A 19042-nucleotide genomic window follows, 5' to 3' on the forward strand; every position below is an offset into this window, starting at 1 on the left:
GGCAGTAGAATCGCTTGAACCCAGGAGGCAGAGGTTACAGTGAGCCAAGATTGGGCCCCTGTACTCTGGCCTGGGCAACAGAGTGAGATTCTGTCTCAAAAAAAAATAGGCCGTGCTTGGAGGTGCACGCCCTGTAATCCCAGCACTTTGGGAGGCCGAGGCAGGTGGATCACCTGAGGTCAGGAGTTTGCGACCAGCCTAACATGGTGAAACCCCATCTGTATTAAATTAAAAAAAAAAAAAAAAAAAAAAAGCTGGGTATGGTGGTGTTTGTCTGTAATCTGAGCTACTTGGGAGACTGAGACAGGAGAATTGCTTGTACCTGGGAGGCAGAGGTTGCAGTGAGCTGAAATGGCGCCATTGCACTCCAGCCTGGGCAACAAGAGCAGAACTCCGCCAAAAAAAAATTATTTTTAAATTTATATACAATAAAATTATTATGGAGGTACAGTCATAACTCATAGAATATGACAAATATATACTGTCATGTAAGCACTACAACACTCAAGATACAGAACAATGTCACCCCCCACCTCCACAGATTTAATCATGCTGCTCCTTTGTAGTCAAACGCTCCTCTGTCCCAGACTCCTTAGCAGCCACTGATCTGTTTTCCATCCCTATAACTGTTTTTTCCAGAGTGGCCTATAAATGGAATTATATAGCCATTTGAGCCTTGCCTTTTTCACTTAGTATGATACATTTGAGATTCATCTATGTTGTTGCATGTGTCAGTAGTCTTTTTGTTGTTTTTGTTATTGAGACAGAGTCTAACTCTGCTGCCCAGGCTGGAGTGCAATGGTGCAATCCCTGCACACTGCAACCTCCGCCTCCCGGGTTGAAGCGATTCTCCTACCTCAGCCTCCCAAGTAGCTGGGATTACAGGCACGCACCACCATGCCCAGCTAATTTTTGTATTTTTTAGTGGAGACAGGCTTTCACCATGTTGGCCTGGCTGGTCTCCAACTCCTGACCTCAGGTGATCCACCTGCCTCGGCCTCCCAAAGTTCTGGGATTACAGGCATGAGCCACTGCGCCCAGCCTGTAGTCTTTCCTTTCTATTTCTTTTTTTTTTTTTTTTTTTTTGAGATGGAGTTTCACACTTGTTGTCCAGGCTGGATTGCAATGGCGCAATCTTGGCTCACTGCAACCTCCGCCTCCCAGGTTCAAGCGATTCTCCTGCCTCAGCCTCCCGAGTAGCTGGGATTACAGGCACATGCCACCATGCCCAGCTAATTGTTGTATTTTTAGTAGAGAGAGAGTTTCACCATGTTGGCCAGGCTGGTCTCAAACTCCTGACCTCAGGTGATCCACCTGCCTTGGCTTCCCAAATTGCTGGGATTGCAGATGTGAGGCACTGCACCTGGCCTTTCCTTTCTATTCCTGAGTATTCCATTGAATGAATATACCATAATTTGTTTATTCACCATTTGAAGGACATCTGGATTGTTTTCGGTTTTTGGTAGTTGTGAATGATGTTGCTATAAACATTTATATACAGATTTTTGTGTGAATGTATGTTTTCATTTCTCTACAGTAAGTACCTAGGAGTAGGATTGCTGAGTCATGTAGGTATACATTTAACTTTAGAAGAAACTACCAAACTGTCTTCCAGAAAAACTATACCATTTTACATTCACACTAGCAATGTATGAGGGTTTCAGTTCCTTTGTATCCTCTCCAGCACTTGCTTTTGTTTTTAAATTTTAGCTATTTTATATAGGTATATCATGTTTTAAAAAATTTGCATTTTCCTGATAACTAATGATGCTGAGCATCTTTTCATGTGCTTATTTGCCATTTGTTTATCTTCTTTGATGAAGGGTCTGCTCAGATCTTTTGCCCTTTAAAATAAATAAATAAATAGAGTCAGGGTCTCATTATGTTACCCAAGCTTGTCTCAAACTCCTTAGCTCAAGCAATCCTTCTGCCTTGGCCTCCCAAAGTACTGGGATTACATGCATGAGCCATCATGCCCAGTCTGCCCATTTTCTTTTTTTTTTGGAGAGACGGAGTCTTGCTCTGTTGCCCAGGCTGGAGTACAGTGGTGCAGTCTCGGCTCACTGTAACCTCCACCTCCCGGGTTTGAGTGATTCTCCTGCCTCAGCTTCCCAAGTGGCTGGGACTATAGGTGTGCGCCGACACACTGAGATAATTTTTGTATTTTTTAGTAGAAATGGGGCTTCACTATATGTTGGCCAGGCTGGTCTTGAACTCCTGACCTCAGGTGATCCACCTGCTTCAGGCTCCCAAAGTGCTGGGATTACAGGCGTGAGCCACCACGCCCAGCCGAGTCTGCCCATTTTCTAAATTGGGTTGTTATTTTCTTATTGTTGAATTTTTTTTTTTAGACGGAGTCTCGCTCTTTCACCTAGGCTGGATCTCAGCTCACTGCAAGCTCCGCCTCCCAGGTTTACGCCATTCTCCTGCCTCAGCCTCCCGAGTAGCTGGGACTACAGGCGCCCGCCACCTCGCCCGGCTAGTTCTTTGTATTTTTTAGTAGTGACGGGGTTTCACCGTGTTAGCCAGGATGGTCTCGATCTCCTGACCTCGTGATCCGCCCGTCTCGGCCTCCCAAAGTGCTGGGATTACAGGCTTGAGCCACCGCGCCCGGCCTTATTGTTGAATTTTGAAAAAAAAATTTTTTTCCTCCCCTACCAGCCTTTACACTGAAAATTCTTTATATTTGCTGGATACAAGTCATTTGTTGGATATGTGATTTATAAATATTTTCTCCTAATCTATGACATATCTTCATTTTTTTTTTTTTTTTTTTTAGATGGAGTCTCACTCTGTCACCCAGGGTGGAGTGCAGTGGCATGGTCTCGACTCACTGCAACCTCTGCCTCCTGGGTTCAAGCAATTCTCTGCCTCAGCCTCCTGAGTAGCTGGGATTATAGGCACCCTCCACTACGCCCTGCTAATATTTTTGTATTTTTAGTAGACACAGGGTTTCACCATCTTGGCCAGGTTGGTCTGGAACTCCTGACCTTGTGATCTGCCCACCTCGACCTCCCCAGAGTGCTAGGATTACAGATGTGAGCCACTGCGCCTGATCCAACTTACCTTCTTATTGTCCTTTGCAGAGCAGAAGTTTTACATTTTGATTAAGTCCACTTTATCAGTTCTTTTGTGAATTGTGCTTTTGATGTTGTATCTAAGAACTCTGACTAACCCGAAGTCATGAAGGTTTTCTCCTGTTTTCTTCAAAAAGTTGTATATTTTTACCTTAGGTATATGATCAGTTTTGAATTTTTTTTTTTTTTCTTTTTTGAGACAGAGTCTCGTTCTGTCACCTAGACTGGAGTGCAGTGGCGTGATCTCAGCTCACTGCAACCTCTGCCTCCCGGGTTCAAGTGATTCTCCTGCCTCAGCCTCCCGAGTGGCTGGGATTACAGGCACACCCCACCACACCCAGCTAATTTTTATATTTTTAGTAGAGACAGGGTTTCACCACGTTGGTCAGGCTGGTCTCGAACTCCTTACCTCATGATCTGCCTGCCTCGGCCTCCCAAAGTGCTGAGATTACAAGCGTGAGCCACTGCACCTGGCCCTGAACTTACTTTTGTATAAATGTGAGATAGGCTGGGCATGGAGGCTTGTACCTATAATCCCAGCACTTTGGGAGGCTGAGGCAGGAGGAGCGCTTGAGCCCAGCAGTTTGAGAGCAGCCTGGGCAACATGGTGAGAGCCCCTCTCTACAAATAATAAAAAATATAAAATGAACTGGGCATGGTGGTGCATACCTGTAGTTCCAGCTACTGAGGAAGCTGAGGTGGGAGAATAATGGCTTGAGTCCAGCTGGTTGAGGCTATAGTGAGCTATGACTGCACCACTGCACTCCAGCCTGGGCCACAAAGTAAGACCCATCTCTAAAAAATAAACAGGTTAGAGTTGGGTGTGATGCCTTGCGCATATAACCCCAGCTACTTGGGAACCTGAGGATTCCCAAGAAGATTGATAGAGGCAAAGAGTTCTGGGCCATCCTGGGCAACACAGCAAGACACCGTGTCTCAAAAAACAAAATAGAAAAAAAATTAGCCAGGTGTGGTTTGCACTTGTAGTCTCAGCTACTCAGGAGGTTGAGGCAAGATTATTGCTTGAGCCTAGGATTTTAGGGGGTGCAGTGAACTGTGATTTCACCACTGCACTGCAGCCTGGACAACATCAAGATCCTATCTCTGCAAGCAAACAAACAAAAAAAAACCCCAAGGCCTGGCACGGTGGCTCACGTCTGTAATCCCAGCACTTTGGGAGGTCGAGGTGGGTGGATCACTTGAGGTTGGGAGTTTGAGACCAGCCTGGCCAACATGGGAAAACCCCATCTCTACTAATAATACAAAAAAATTAGCCAGGTGTGGTGGTATGTGCCTGTAATCCCAGCCGCTCAGGAGGCTGAGGCAGGAAAATTGCTTGAACCTGGGAGGCCGAGGTTGCAGTGAGCCAAGATCATGGCTACTGCATTCCAGCCTGGATGACAGAGTGAAACTGTTTCTCAAAAACAAAAACAAAAAACAGGAAGAAAAGGGTGAATATGATCTATTTCTTCAGAGAACAAAATCCAAATAGTAGTTTATCTTAATTTTTTCCATTGGTAACATATGCACATAATATAGGATTTAGGGTGTACAGTGAAAAATAAGACTCTCCCATCTTGGTCCCATAGGCCATCCAGACACCACCATTCCCCCACCTCCCTCTGTTATCAGTTTCTTATGTATCTTGCCAGGAATAATTTATGAATTTACAACTGTGTGTCTGTGTATGTGTGTTTTATTTATTTATTTGAGACAGAGTCTTGCTCTGTCACCCTAGCTAGAATACAGTGGCACAATCTTGGCTCATTGCAACCTCCACCTCTCCATTCAAGTGATTCTCCTGCCTCAGCCTTCCAAATAGCTGGGATTACAGGTGCCCGCCACCGTGCCTGGTTAATTTTGTATTGTTACTAGAGAGGGGGTTTCTCCATGTTAGTCAGGCTGGTCTCGAACTCCCAACCTCAGGTGATCTGCCCACCTTGGCCTCCCAAAGTGCTAGGATTGTAGGCGTGAACCACTGCGCCTGGCAATACATGTGTTTTAATAAACAATAACAAAATATTCACCCATTCTATACTTTGATTTCATTCATTGAACAATTTCTCTTGGAGACCATTTCATGAGCCTCCTCATTTGTTTAAAAAAAAAAAGTATTTAAATCATTCACATTTCATACGAATCACTGATTTAAAGTGTATGATTCTGGGGGGTTTGGTGTTTTTTCTTTTTTTTTAAATACAATCAGTGTTGGCAACCATCACCACAATGTAATTTTAGATCATTTTTGTATCCCCTAAAAGAAACCGTATACCCATTAGCAGTCAGTCTCTATTCCTCTCCTACATGCTCTGGCCATAGGCAACAACTAATCTACTTTCTGTCTATGGGTTTACCTATTCTGGACATTTCATATAAAAGTAATCGTACAATTTTTTTTTGTGACCACCTTTTTATGTTTTTTTTGAGACAGAGTCTCGCTCTGTCACGCAGGCTGGAGTGCAGTGGCACAGTCTCGGCTCACTGCAACCTCCACCTTCTGGGTTCAAGCCATTCTCATGCCTTGGCCTCCCAAGGGATTACAGGTGCCCTCACCACCATGTCTGGCTAATTTTTGCATTTTTTTTTAGTAGAGATGGGGTTTCACCATATTGACCAGGCTGGTCTCAAGCTCAAGTTTTCCTTTCTGTAGGATAAATATCTAGTAGTACACTGTTTTACCTGTTTTTCCTGGGGAGCTGGAGGGGTGTTTGATTTATTCTTAATTCTATAACTAACATACAGTAAAAATGCACAGATCTTAAATGTTCAATGGGAGGAGTTTGACAGTTGTATAAACCTATGTATTACCACCCACTCAAATGTGTTACAGTTTTAAAATCTTACCATATTAAGAAATAGTTTAGGAAACTAAGGGTAGTGTTAGTCTGGCACCAGTGTGTGTCTGGTTATCATCTGCTTTTGTTTTGTTTTTATAGGAAGAAATAGTTTGCTTAGCCAGAATTATTTAAAACTCAGAAGTGTTGTTTGCTTTTCAGCAAGGTCAATGACAGCAGTAAATTTTTGTCAAGTTTCTTAGGGAGAAACTGATTTTTCTCCTTCTCCAGAGGTTCCACTTCTTTTTTTTTTTTTTGAGGGAGTGCAGTGGCACGATCTTGGCTCACTGCAAGCTCCGCCTCCCGGGTTCACGCCATTCTCCTGTCTCAACCTCCCGAGTAGCTGGGACTACAGGTGCCCACCACCACGCCCAGCTAATTTTTTGTATTTTTAGTAGAGGACGGGGTTTCACCGTGTTAGGAGGATGGTCTTGATCTCCTGACCTTGTGATCCACCTGCCTCGGCCTCCCAAAGTGCTAGGATTACAGGCATGAGCCACTGCATCTGGCTTTTTTTTTTTTTTGAGATGGAGTCTCACACTGTTGCCTAGGCTGGAGTACAATGGTCTGATCTCAGCTCACTGCAACCTCTGCCTCCCAGGTTCAAGTGATTCTCGTGTCTCAGCCTCCTGAGTAGCTGGGATTACAAGTGCGTGCCACCATACCCAGCTAATTTTTATATTTTTAGTAGAGATGGGGGTTTCACCGTGTTGGCCAGGCTGGTTTCGAACTCCTGACCTCAAGTGATCCACGCACCTTGGCCTCCCAAAGTGCTGGGATTACAGGCATGAGCCACTGCACCCCGCCTCTACTTATTTCATTAAAGTGACTGCTGTTGGAGCTATTCCTTAAGGTTATTTCCTAATTTAATCCAACCTTGCTGGAAACAACAAAAAAAGAAAAAAAAAATCCTAATTTGATATGTGAATATTCATATTTTGTACTATGTAGGATAGGCCATATTTTTTGTCTCCAGATCTTTAAAAAAATAATTTTTTTTTTTGAGATGGAATTTCGTCCTTGTCGCCCAAGCTAGAGTGCGATGGTGCGATCTTGGCTCACCGTAACCTCTGCCTCCCAGGTTCAAGTGATTCTCCTGCCTCAGCCTCCTAAGTAGCTGGGATTACAGGCGCCTGCCACCCCACCTGGCTAATTTTTTGTATTTTTAGTAGAGATGGGGTTTCACCATGTTGGCCAGGCCGGTCTCAAACTCCTGATCTCAGGTGATCTGCCTACCTCGGTCTCCCAAAGTGCTAGGATTACAAACGTGAGCCACCTCACCCGTCCTAAAAGAGTTTTTCATTATTTATTTATTATTATTATTTTTTGAGACAGTTTCACTCTTGTTGCCCGGGTTGGAGTGCAGTGGCATGATCTCGACTCACTGCAACCTCTGCCTCTTGGGTTCAAGCAATTCTCCTGCCTCAGCCTCCCAAGTAGCTGGGACTACAGGTGCCCACCACCACATCTGGCTAATTTTTTGTATTTTTAGTAGAGATGGGGTTTCATCATGTTGGCCAGGCTGGTCTTGAACTCTTGACTTCAGGTGATCCACCTGCCTTGGCCTCCTAAAGTGCTGGGATTACAGGTGTGGGCCACTGTGCCCAGCCCTAAAAACAATTTAGGTTGAGGCTGGGTGCGGTGGCTCACGCCTGTAATCCCAGCACTATGGGAGGCCGAGGTGGGTGGATCACGAGGTCAGGAGTTTGAAACTAGCCTGACCAACATGGTGAAACCCCGCCTCTACTAAAAATACAAAAATCTGCCAGGCATGGTGGCATGTGCCTGTAATCCCAGCTACCCAGGAGGGTGAGGCAGGAATCGCTTGAACCCACAAGGCAGAGGTTGCAGTGAGCTAAGATTGCACCACTGCACTCCAGCCTGGGCGACAGTGAGACTCCGTCTCAGGAAAAAAAAAAAGAGACAAGGCTGAGTGTGGTGGCCCAAGCCTATAATTCCAGCACTCTGGTAGGCTGAGGCAGGGGAATTACTTGAGGCCAGGAGTTTGAGACCAGCCTAGGCAGCATAGCAAGATCCCATCTCTACCAAAAAAAAAAAAAAAAAAGATTAGCTGGGTGCAATGGTGTGCACATGTAGTCCTAGCTACTTAAGAGGTTGAGATGGGAGGATTGCTTGAGCCCATGAGTTTGAGTCTGCAGTGAACCATGAATACACCACTACACTCTAACCTGTCCTACAAAATGAGACCTGGTCTCAAAAAAAGAGAGAGGGACAGTGTCTCACTATGTTGCCCAGACTGACCTGAAACTCCTGGGCTCAAACAGTACTCTTACCTCAGCCTCCTGAGTAGCTGGGATTATAGGTGTGCACCACCACACCCAGATATGTCTCCAGATGTTATAACAGAAATTCTTACTCAAAAATATATATTTTTAAAAGTCTCCAAAGTCTCCACTTATTTTGTGCAATACTCAGTATTATTTGGGAAGTCCCTTGAAGGTTGTGGGAGTGTTTTTGAGAGATATAGTATGTTCAGTGTGAGGCTAGAGTGATGAGGATACAGTTTGATGATCCTTAATGAAGCTTTTGCATAGAACTTGCTTTGGGAAAATAGTTTGCTTTTATAATATTAGAACAGCTATTACCATGTTAAGAAAGGTTTCTATCCTGACTCTTCTATTGGTAATGTTTGTGGGTAGGGGAGAAGGAGGCCACATATGGTTAAAACAAACAAGTGATCCTAATACTCTGCTGTCCCCATTAGCTGGTTCTTGGCCAGCAAGTCTGCCTAGTTTATCTTGGGTTTTTAACCAGTACATACTTAGTTGCCTTTATTAAGAGTAAACCAAGATAACATGATTTCTTCTTCTGGTTTTTTTTTTTTTTTTTGAGACAGAATCTCACTCTGTTGCCCAGGCTGGAGTGCAGTGGCCTGATCTCGGCTCACTGCAATCTCTGCCTCCTGAGTTCAAGTGATTCTCCTGTCTCAGCCTCCCAAGTAGCTGGGATTATAGGCACGGGTCACCACACCTGGCTAGTTTTTGTATTTTTAGTAGGGACTGGATTTCACCATGTTGGCCATGCTGGTCTCAAACTCCTGACCTCAAGTTATCTGCCTGCCTTGGCATCCCAGAGTGCTGGGATTACAGGCATGAGCCACTGGACCGGGCCAGATTTCTCATATTAGAAAGTCAGACAGTGTGGTGAGGAAGAACTCAGCACTAGGGACAAGAGTAGAATAGATACAGATAGACATTTATGTTGCCAACTTTTATGAAGTTCTGAAAGCCATTGACATAATTCCTGCAGGCTCATATCCCACAATTTTGCCCAATAAAATATTCCATATGCTGTTAGTTTATCCCTAACAACAGATATTCATTTTATAAGAAGATGGTCTATATGTGCCATGATCATCATTAATTAATTTTCTTTTTTTTTCTTTTTTTTTTGAGGCAGAGTCTCGCTTTGTCGCCCAGGCTGGAGTGCAGTGGCCAGATCTCAGCTCACTGCAAGCTCCGCCTTCCGGGTTCATGCCATTCTCCTGCCTCAGCCTCCCGAGTAGCTGGGACTACAGGCGCCCGCCATCACGCCCGGCTAGTTTTTTGTATTTTTTAGTGGAGACGGGGTTTCACCGTGTTAACCAGGATGGTCTCGATCTCTTGACCTCGTGATCCGCCCGTCTCGGCCTCCCAAAGTGCTGGGATTACAGGCTTGAGCCACCGCGCCCGGCATTAATTAATTTTCAAAGTTGCTTATGAAAGAGATGGAGGTGTTTGTCTTGGCTCCCACTAAGGAAAAGGAGAGATATTTCTCCACATCCAGTTTGCTTGGATCCTGGTTGGTGAAGATGTACCAGGCCATGCAACTAAAATGGTTCCATGGCAAGGATGGTGCTTGATGCCAGTTGTTCATTTACAGGTAGCTTTTGAAAATGGCTGCCTCTCATTTCACCGGGCTCACAGCTGTTGCTGATGTAATTAAAGATCTAGACACTCAGATAGCTGTAAGTAAGTTTGAGGCTACTGTGAGCAGAACTTGGTGAATGTGCTTCTGATTGTGATGACACCCAAGCTGACATCCGCAGAGTCAACCTCATGACTCTAAGATTCAGGAGGCTCAGCTGCTCCAGACTAGGGTCTCTGCATGTACTTAGATTGCTAACACTCAGAAAAAAATTGTTCTTGATAAAGAGGAGTTTACTTTTAACAACTGCTAAAAGTTATGTTTATTGGGCATAGCCCTGACATAGACTTAAGCATGTTTGAAATGCCAAAATGAACTAGTCTGTATTCTTAAGCTTTGTGACTGATTTTTTAAAGGATGTGATTGTGCTATGACTTATTTGAATTTAACATTATTTGATACTTTAAAAATAATGCATGTAGTACTTAACCTAGTATTTTTACAAAGTTCTCAAAAACGTCTTGCTTATTCTAGTTTATTTATTTATTATTATTTTTTGAGATGGAGTTTTTGTCAACCTCTGCATCCCAAGTTCAAGCAATTCTTCTGCCTCAGCCTCCCAAGTAGCTGGGATTACAGGCGTGTGTCACTATGCCTGGCTAATTTTGTATTTTTAGTAGAGTTGAGTTTCTCCATGTTGGTCAGACTGGTCTCAAACTCCTGAACTCAGGTGATCCACCCACCTTGGCCTCCCAAAGTGCTGGTATTATAGGCATGAGCCAACTGCGCCCAGCCTCTAGTTTACTTTTATTTTATTTCATTTTATTTTTAGATAGTGTCTCTGTCACCTAGGCTGGAATGCAGTAGTGGTGTGATCATGGCTAATTGCAACCTCAACTTCTTGGGCTCAGGCAATCCTCCTGCCTTAGCCTCCCGAGTAGCTAGGATCACATGCTACCATGTCCAGCTAAGTGTTTTTTTTTTTGTTTTTGTTTTTGTTTTGCCAGGGGGGCACCGAGTCTCACTCTGCTGCCCAGGCTGGAGTACAGTGGCATGATCTTGGCTTACTGCAAGCTCTGTCTCCCGTGTTCAAGCAATTCTTCTGCCTCAGCCTCCCCAGTAGCTTGGAGGGATTACAGGCATGCGCCACCATGCCTAGCCAATTTTTTTGTATTTTTAGTAGAGATGAGGTTTCACCATGTTGGTCAGGCTCGTCTTGAACTCCTGACCTCAGGTGATCTACCCACCTTGGCCTCCCAAAGTGCTGGGATTACAGGTGTGAGCCACCACGCCCAGCGCCAGCTAAATTTTTACAAAGATAGGGCTTCCCTGTGTTCCCCAGGCTGGTCTCGAGCTCCTGTCTCAAGTGATCCTTCCACTTCAGGCACGCAACATGCTGGGATTACAGACATGAGCTACTGCACCCAGCCCTAGTTTATTTTTGTACATAAGATTCTTCATTTCATTTACTTTCTTCCTTGTTTCAATTTTGTGGACTATTTCATTTAACATTTGGAGATGAGATGGTTTCTAAAATCAGGTGAGAGTAATAAACATTATTCATTCCCTATTTTTAATGTGTGGGTATTAAATGGTCACCATTCCATATATACTGAAGAACCCTCAAAGTCTAACAGACCTCATTTTACTTACCTTTTTTTTTTTTTTTTTGGTCTCCTATGTTGCCCAAGCTGGTCTTGAACTACTGGGCTCAAGTGATCCTACCACCTGGGCCTCCCAAAGTGCTGGGATTACAGTTGTGAGCCATTGCACCAGGCCTCTTTTTACTCTCAAGATTCATCCTTTATTACAGGTTCTTCTAGAGCTAATTCTTGTGCTTTTCTTCTCCAGTTAATTGGCCTTGGTCCTCACAGCATCAAAAAGAAACAGGATCTCGATAAGCTCTATGAGCTGAAGTCCAAAGCTCGGCAGATTATGAACCAGTTTGGCCCCTCAGCCCTAATCAACCTCTCCAATTTCTCATCCATAAAACCGGAACCAGCCAGCACCCCTCCACAAGGCTCCATGGCCAACAGTACTACAGTGGTAAAGATACCAGGCACTCCTGGGACAGGAGGTCGTCTTAGCCCTGAAAACAATCAGGTATCATCCTCTTACTCTTTCTTCTCTGTGCCACCTCTTACCTATTATTTCATCCTGTAATACTTTAAGAGATGTCCATTTCAGATGCTGCTTTTTTTATCTTAGCTGAAAAGGTCTTTTCCCTCTTTTGGATTTCTAACTTGTTTTGTTTATTTTAATATAAGTAGAGAGTTTATTTGGGCCAAATTTGAGGACTCCCAACTCAGGAGACCCAGATTCAAGTTGTCCTGAATATATACTCCTCTAACATTCTTTAGCAAATTATCGTGTACAGTGTTTATTAATTACTGTGTTGTATATGGTTGTGTGTATGCATATATCCATCCATCCATCCATCCATCCATACACACACAATACCTTGCCTATGAAAGGTGTTTTTTTCTTTCATTTTGATAAGTACTTTATATACATGTTAACCATGTAGTTGTTAAATAAAATAATAAATTGATTCATTATTCCTATGATAAAAGTACTCTTGCTTCTAGTCATTCCATCTTCTAGTTCATCCAGTTGCTGCCATTATTAATTTTCTTCAGTGATTCTAAAATCTGCTCCATTCTTTCTACCCATAATTCTGATTCTGCCCTCCAGAACCACAAGAAATAAGTATAATCCCTTTGACTTGTTTTTTGTAGGCTGTGTAGAATGGATGAGTTGGCCCAGTATTTCAAGGGAATGAGTGGAGGGACTTGCAAAGGTTAATGAGAGCAGGTTGAACAGTCAGGATATCAACCTATGTTGAATATGGAGTCTGTTGTAGAAGACAGAATTTAAAATTGTGTAGGTAGGGCAGAACATAGTGGACCTATACTAATAAATTTCTATTGGAACTTTTAGGCAATATACGATCTTTGCAGATATTTAATAAAGGAGTAAAAGTAACATAATAAAAATAGTGTATCCTATAGAGGATTAACTTGGCAGTAAGGGGACAGGATGGGTAAAAAAGGGGGTTAGACTGGGTGGATGACCAATTCTAAGATTTTTGCAATAAATCAAGACATGTAGTGAAGGCATGAATTAGGTGATAATGATAGAATGAAGAATAGATGGATATGAGACGTCATTAACAAATATTTATTCATTTTTTCTTTAGAGAAAGGGTTTTGCTCTGCTGCCCAGGCTAGAGTGCAATGGTATAATCATAGCTCACTGTAGCCTCAAATTTCTGGGTTCGCCCGGGCATGGTGTCTCAAGCCTGTAATCCCAGCACTTTGAGAGGCCAAGGCGGGCAGATCGCGAGGTCAGGAGATTGAGACCATCCTGGCCAACATGGTGAAACCCCGTCTCTACTAAAAATACAAAAAAATTAGCCAGGCATGGTGGCGGGCACGTGTAGTCCCAGCTACTTGGGAGGCTGAGGCTGGAGCATGGCGTGAACCCGGGAGGCGGAGCTTGCAGTGAGCAGAGATTACTCCACTGCACTCCAGCCTGGGCGACAGAGCAAGACTCTGTCTCAAAAAAAAAAAAAAATTATTTTCTTGGCTGGGTGTGGTGGCTCACGCCTGTAATCCCAGCACTTTGGGAGGCCAAGGCAGGCAATAACCCAAGGTCAAGAGTTCAAGACTGGCTGAGCGCGGTGGCTCAAGCCTGTAATCCCAGCACTTTGGGAGGCCGAGACAGGCGGATCACGAGGTCAGGAGATCGAGACCATCCTGGCTAATACGGTGAAACCCCGTCTCCACTAAAAAATACAAAAAGCTAGCCGGGCAAGGTGGCGGGCACCTGTAGTCCCAGCTACTCGGGAGGCTGAGGCAGGAGAATGGTGTAAACCCGGGAGGCAGAGCTTGCAGTGAGCTGAGATCCGGCCACTGCACTCCAGCCTGGGTGACAGAGCGAGACTCTGTCTCAAAAAAAAAAAAAAAAGAGTTCAAGACCAGCCTGGCCAATATGCTGAAACCCCATATCTACTAAAATTACAAAAATTAGCCTGGCATGGTGGTGTGCGCCTGTAGTCCCAGCTACTCAGGAGGCTGAGGCAGAAGAATCACCTGAACCCGGGAGGCAGAAGTTGCAGTAAGCTGAGATTGCACCACTGCACTCCAGCTTGGGTGACGGAATGAGATTCTGTCTCAAAAAAAAAAAAAAAAGTTTCTTTTTTCCTTATTTCAAAAATTATACAAGTTTATCACAGAAACTTCAGAAATACACAAAGAATAAATAGCCCATAATTCTAATGCCACCACCCTAAAATAGCCATGGTTAGCATTGTAGTGTATGGCTTTTGGTGTTTTTCCTTTTTTTTTTCTGTCTCTCTCTCTCTTTTTTGAGACAGAGTCTCGCTCTGTCACCCAGGATGGAGTGCAATGGCGTGATCTTGGCTCACTGCAACCTCCATTTCCCAATTCAAGCTGCTCTCCTGCCTCAGCCTCCCTAATAGTTGGGATTATAGGCGCCCACCACCACGCCCTGCTAATTTTTGTATTTTTAGGAGAGACGGGGTTTCGCCATGTTGGTCAGGCTGATCTCGAACTCCTGACCCCAGGTGATCCACCCACCTCCCAAAGTGCTGGGATTATAGGCGTGAGCCACCATACCCAGCTCTTTTTTTAATTAATTAATTTTTTTTTAAAGTGGAATTTTACTGGAAGGTTTACAGCAGGAAAGAAAGGAAAGTACACTTGGAAGAGACTCAAATGGGCACTAAGGAGGTCAAGTGCCTAATTTTTTCTTTTTTCTTTTTATTTTTAATATATTTTTTAGATTTTTTTTTTTTTGAGATGGAGTCTCACTCTTGCCCAGGCTGAAGTGCAGTGGCGCAATCTTGTCTCACTGCAAGCTCCGCCTCCTGGGTTCACGCCATTCTCCTGCCTCAGCCTCCCAAGTAGCTGGGACTACAGGCGCCCACTACCATGCCCAGCTAATTTTTTTTTTTGTATTTTTAGTAGAGACAGGGTTTTACCATGTTAGCCAGGATATTCTCGGTCTCCCGACCTCGTGATTCGCCCACCTTGGCCTCCCAAAGTGCTGGGATTACAGGCGTGAGCCACTGTGCCCGGCCATTTTTTAAATGTTTTTTAAAAATAGAGATGCAGTCTCGTCATGTTGCCCAGGCTGGTCTTTGAAGTCCTGGGCTCATGCAGTCCTCCCACCTCGGCCTTCCAAAGTGATGGGATTATAGGCATGAGCCACTGTACCCAGCCGTGTTTTTTTTTTTTTTTTTTTTTAAGATATGAGGTCTTCCTGTGTTCCCCAGGCTGGAGTGTAGTGGCACAATCATAGCTCACTGCAGTCTCCAACTCCTGGCCTCAAGTGATCCTCCTGCCTCAGCCTCCTGAGTAGCTGGGACTGCAGGCACAGATCACTGTGCCTGGCTTTCTTTTGATCACTTTTTAATGGCATATGTATGTAACATGACATTTCCTTTATGAAGGCTGCCCTCAGGGAGCTTTTAGCCTATTAAGTCAGAAACAGGGAAGTGTATACATATGCACAATGATAAAGGGTGCACAGGATACAGTAGAGGCCAAACGAGGAAGTAAGTGGTTACCTTTACTGGGATGGGCTAGGAAAAGCATCAGAAAGAAGCACCATGCGCTGAGCAAGAAGGAAGAAGGGAGGAAGAGCATGTACATTACTTTGGGAGGCTGACGTGGAAGAATCACTTGAGGCCAGGAGTTCAAGAGCAGGCTGCACAACATAGCAAGATCCTGTCTCTCAATAAAAAATAAAAAAAAAGGCCGGGCGCGGTGGCTCAAGCCTGTAATCCCAGCACTTTGGGAGGCCGAGATGGGCGGATCACGAGGTCAGGAGATCGAGACCATCCTGGCTAACACGGTGAAACCCCGTCTCTACTAAAAAAAGTACAAAAAACTAGCCGGGCCAGGTAGCGGGCACCTGTAGTCCCCGCTACTCGGGAGGCTGAGGCCGGAGAATGGCGTAAACCCGGGAGGCGGAGCTTGCAGTGAGCTGAGATCCGGCCACTGCACTCCAGCCTGGGCGACAGAGCAAGACTCCGTCTCAAAAAAAAAAAAAAAAAAAAAAAAAAAATTAGCCGGGTGTGGTGGCACGTGCCTATGGTCCCAGCTAGCTGGGAAGCTTAGGTGGGAGAGCTTGGCAGTCAAGGCTGCAGTGAGCCATGTTCATGCCACTGTACTGCAGTGGGCAATAGAGGGAGACCCTGTCTCAAAAAAAACAAAACAAAAAAAAACACTTGTCTAAAGGCAAGGGGCATGATACAATTTGTGGTGGTCAGAGAATTGCAGATTTCTTCAAGTAGAGAGGCACAGTGAGAAAAAGACATGAGGCTGAAATATACTGCCTGACAGCTGGCTGCTGGCCTGTCTTCAAACTGCTCTTTCCACCTTTCCGTAAGTTACTTCTGTCTTGAGAGTGTTGTCTTATAGCAGCATAGTCAGGTAGGCCAGACTGTGAACTCATTAGAAAGTGGAAACTAAAACCAACAATTTGACAGCCTTTCTTCATTACAGGGTAATGATTTGTTTCGTTTCCTTAATACTTGGTTGAAAAGTCTTCTCCCAATTAACTTTAGGTATTGACCAAGAAGAAGTTACAGGACTTAGTAAGAGAAGTGGATCCTAATGAGCAGTTGGATGAAGATGTGGAGGAGGTAAGGTGGGGTTGGGTACCCCGGAAACTGGTCCCTGCGAACTGGTATAGCATAGTGGTTAAGAGCACAAACAGGCCAGATGCAGTGGCTCATGCCTTTTGAGAGACCGAAGCAAGAGGATTGCTGGAGCCCAGAGGTTCAAGACCAGCCTAGGCCATATAATGAGACCTTATCTCTGCAAAACATTAAAAAATTAGCTGACCGTGGTGGCATGCATCTGTAGTTCCAGCTACTAGGGAGGTTGAAGTATTCTTAAACCCAGAAGGCCGAGGTGGCAGTAAACCAAGATTGCACCACTGTAATAAATAAATAAAATCAAATAAGAGCACAGACAAATCTGCATTTGCTTTATACCCAATAATTGCTGCTACTTTTACCTGTTAAAAAAGGCATAGTCTGTTGCTCATAGGCAATCACTTTTCAACAATTTTAGCTGTTTCTGTAACATTCTTCTGTATTTCTTTTTTTTTTTTTTTTTTTTTTTTGAGACGGAGTCTGGCTCTGCCGCCCAGGCTGGAGTGCAGTGGCCAGATCTCAGCTCACTGCAAGCTCCGCCTCCCGGGTTTACGCCATTCTCCTGCCTCAGCCTCCCGAGTAGCGGGGACTACAGGCGCCCGTCACCTCACCCGGCTAGTTTTTTGTATTAGTAGAGACGAGGTTTCACCGGGTTAGCCAGGATGGTCTCGATCTCCTGACCTTGTGATCCGCCCGTCTCGGCCTCCCAAAGTGCTGGGATTACAGGCTTGAGCCACCGCGCCCGGCCCATTCTTCTGTATTTCTAAGTAATATACTTAAAGAGATACTCTTTGACCCATTAATTTTATAATATATTTTTTTTTGAGATGGAGTTTCGCTCTTGTTGCCCAGGCTGGAGTGCAGTGGCGCAATCTTGGCTCACCGCAACCTCCACCTCCCAGGTTGAAGCGATTCTTCTGCCTCAGCCTCCTGAATTGCTGGGATTATAGGCATGCGCCACCACACCTGGCTAATTTTTGTATTTTTAGTAGAGATGGGGTTTTGCCACGTTGGCCAGGCTGGTCTCGGACTCCTGACCTCAGGTGATTCACCCACCTCAGCCTCCCAAAGTGCTGGGATTACAGGCATGAGCTATCATGCCTGCTGGCCCATATAACTTTCCTTACTGTTTTTCTTTTTTTTTTTTTTTTTGAGACAGAGTCTTGCTCAGCCACCCAGGCTGGAGGGCAGTGGTGCGATATCGGCTCACTGCAAACTGCATCTCCCAGGTTCAAGCAATTCTCCCACCTCAGCCTCTCGAGTAGCTGGGATTACAGGTGCACACCACCATACCTGACTAATTTTCGTATATTTAGTAGAGACAGGGTTTTACCATGTTGGCCAGGCTGGTCTCAAACTTCTGACCTCCAGTGATCTGCCCGCCTCGGCCTTCCAAAGTGCTGGGATTATAGATGTGAGCCACTATGTCTGACCCTGGCTATTCATTCTTAAAGAATCACCCACTGGGCAGGCGCGGTGGCTCATGCCTGTAATCCCAGCACTTTGGGAGGCCGAAGCGGGCGGATCACAAGGTCAGGAGATCGAGACTATCCTGGCTAACACAGTGAAACCCCATCTCTACTAAAAATACAAAAAATTAGCCAGGCATGGTGGCGGGAGCCTATAGTCCCAGCTACTTGGGAGGCTGAGGCGGGAGAATGCTGTGAACCCAGGAGGTGGAGCTTGCAGGAAGCTAAGATTGTGCCACTGCACTCCAGCCTGGGCGACACAGCGAGACCCTGTCCCAAAAAAAAAAAAGAATCACCCACTGAAAAGCTGATTTGAGGCATAATTGATGAATTTGGCCCAGTAATATATGGATAAATGTTTAACAACCAGCTCTTTGGAGGAAAATGCCCAATTTGCAGTACTTTATTATTTCTGTGATGTAACTATTTCTACCAACATGACATCACTAAATACAAACTTGGGAAAAGAGGTACATAATTGACTTTTTTTTTTTTTTTTGAGATGGAGTCTCGCTCTGTCGCCCAGGCTGGAGTGCAGTGTCTTGATCTCGGCTCACTGCAAGCTCCGCCTCCCATTTCACGCCATTCTCCTGCCTCAGCCTCCCGAGTAGCTGGGACTACAGGCGCCCGCCACCACGCCCGGCTAGTTTTTTGTATTTTTAGTAGAGACGGAGTTTCACCGTGTTAGCCGGGATGGTCTTGATCTCCTGACCTCGTGATGCGCCTGTCTCGGCCTCCCAAAGTGCTGGGATTACAGGCGTGAGCCACTGCACCCGGCCCATAATTGGCTTTTATGAGCTGGTCTCGGTTCACTCTAGCAGACCACAGACTTGATTGACCTCAGAGTAATTTGTCCACAAGTCAACCTTCCTAATGGAAAGTTCCCTAAATGTCAGTATCTGTGAGTCTTTTCTCTGGAATCATTCAGTATCTCCAGAGAAAATTCCAGTCTCCTATCTTGAGAGTTTATCCCTTAGCTTCTTTTTTTTTGAGATGGAATCTTGCTCTGTTGCCCAGGCTGGAGTGCAGCGGCGTGATCTTGGCTCACTGCAACCTCCGCCTCCCGGGTTCAAGCTATTCTCTTGCCTCAGTCTCCTGAGAAGCTGG

The 19042-nt window shown here is 45.0% G+C and overlaps 1 protein-coding gene across 2 annotated transcripts in view; it reads left to right on the forward strand.

Moving 5' to 3' along the window:
• Positions 1 to 19042, forward strand: part of TAF12 (TATA-box binding protein associated factor 12) — a 37113-nt gene that overhangs the window by 9119 nt on the left and 8952 nt on the right. For both annotated transcript variants that reach the window (XM_007979758.3, XM_007979759.3), the window contains exons 2-3: positions 11630 to 11881; positions 16374 to 16451. In XM_007979758.3, the coding sequence (XP_007977949.1) occupies positions 11714 to 11881; positions 16374 to 16451 (246 nt within the window). In that variant the 5' untranslated portion in view covers positions 11630 to 11713. The remainder of the gene's footprint in view (positions 1 to 11629; positions 11882 to 16373; positions 16452 to 19042) is intronic.

The sequence above is a fragment of the Chlorocebus sabaeus genome, chromosome 20 (genome assembly GCF_047675955.1).
Source record: "Chlorocebus sabaeus isolate Y175 chromosome 20, mChlSab1.0.hap1, whole genome shotgun sequence".
NCBI lineage: Eukaryota > Metazoa > Chordata > Mammalia > Primates > Cercopithecidae > Chlorocebus > Chlorocebus sabaeus.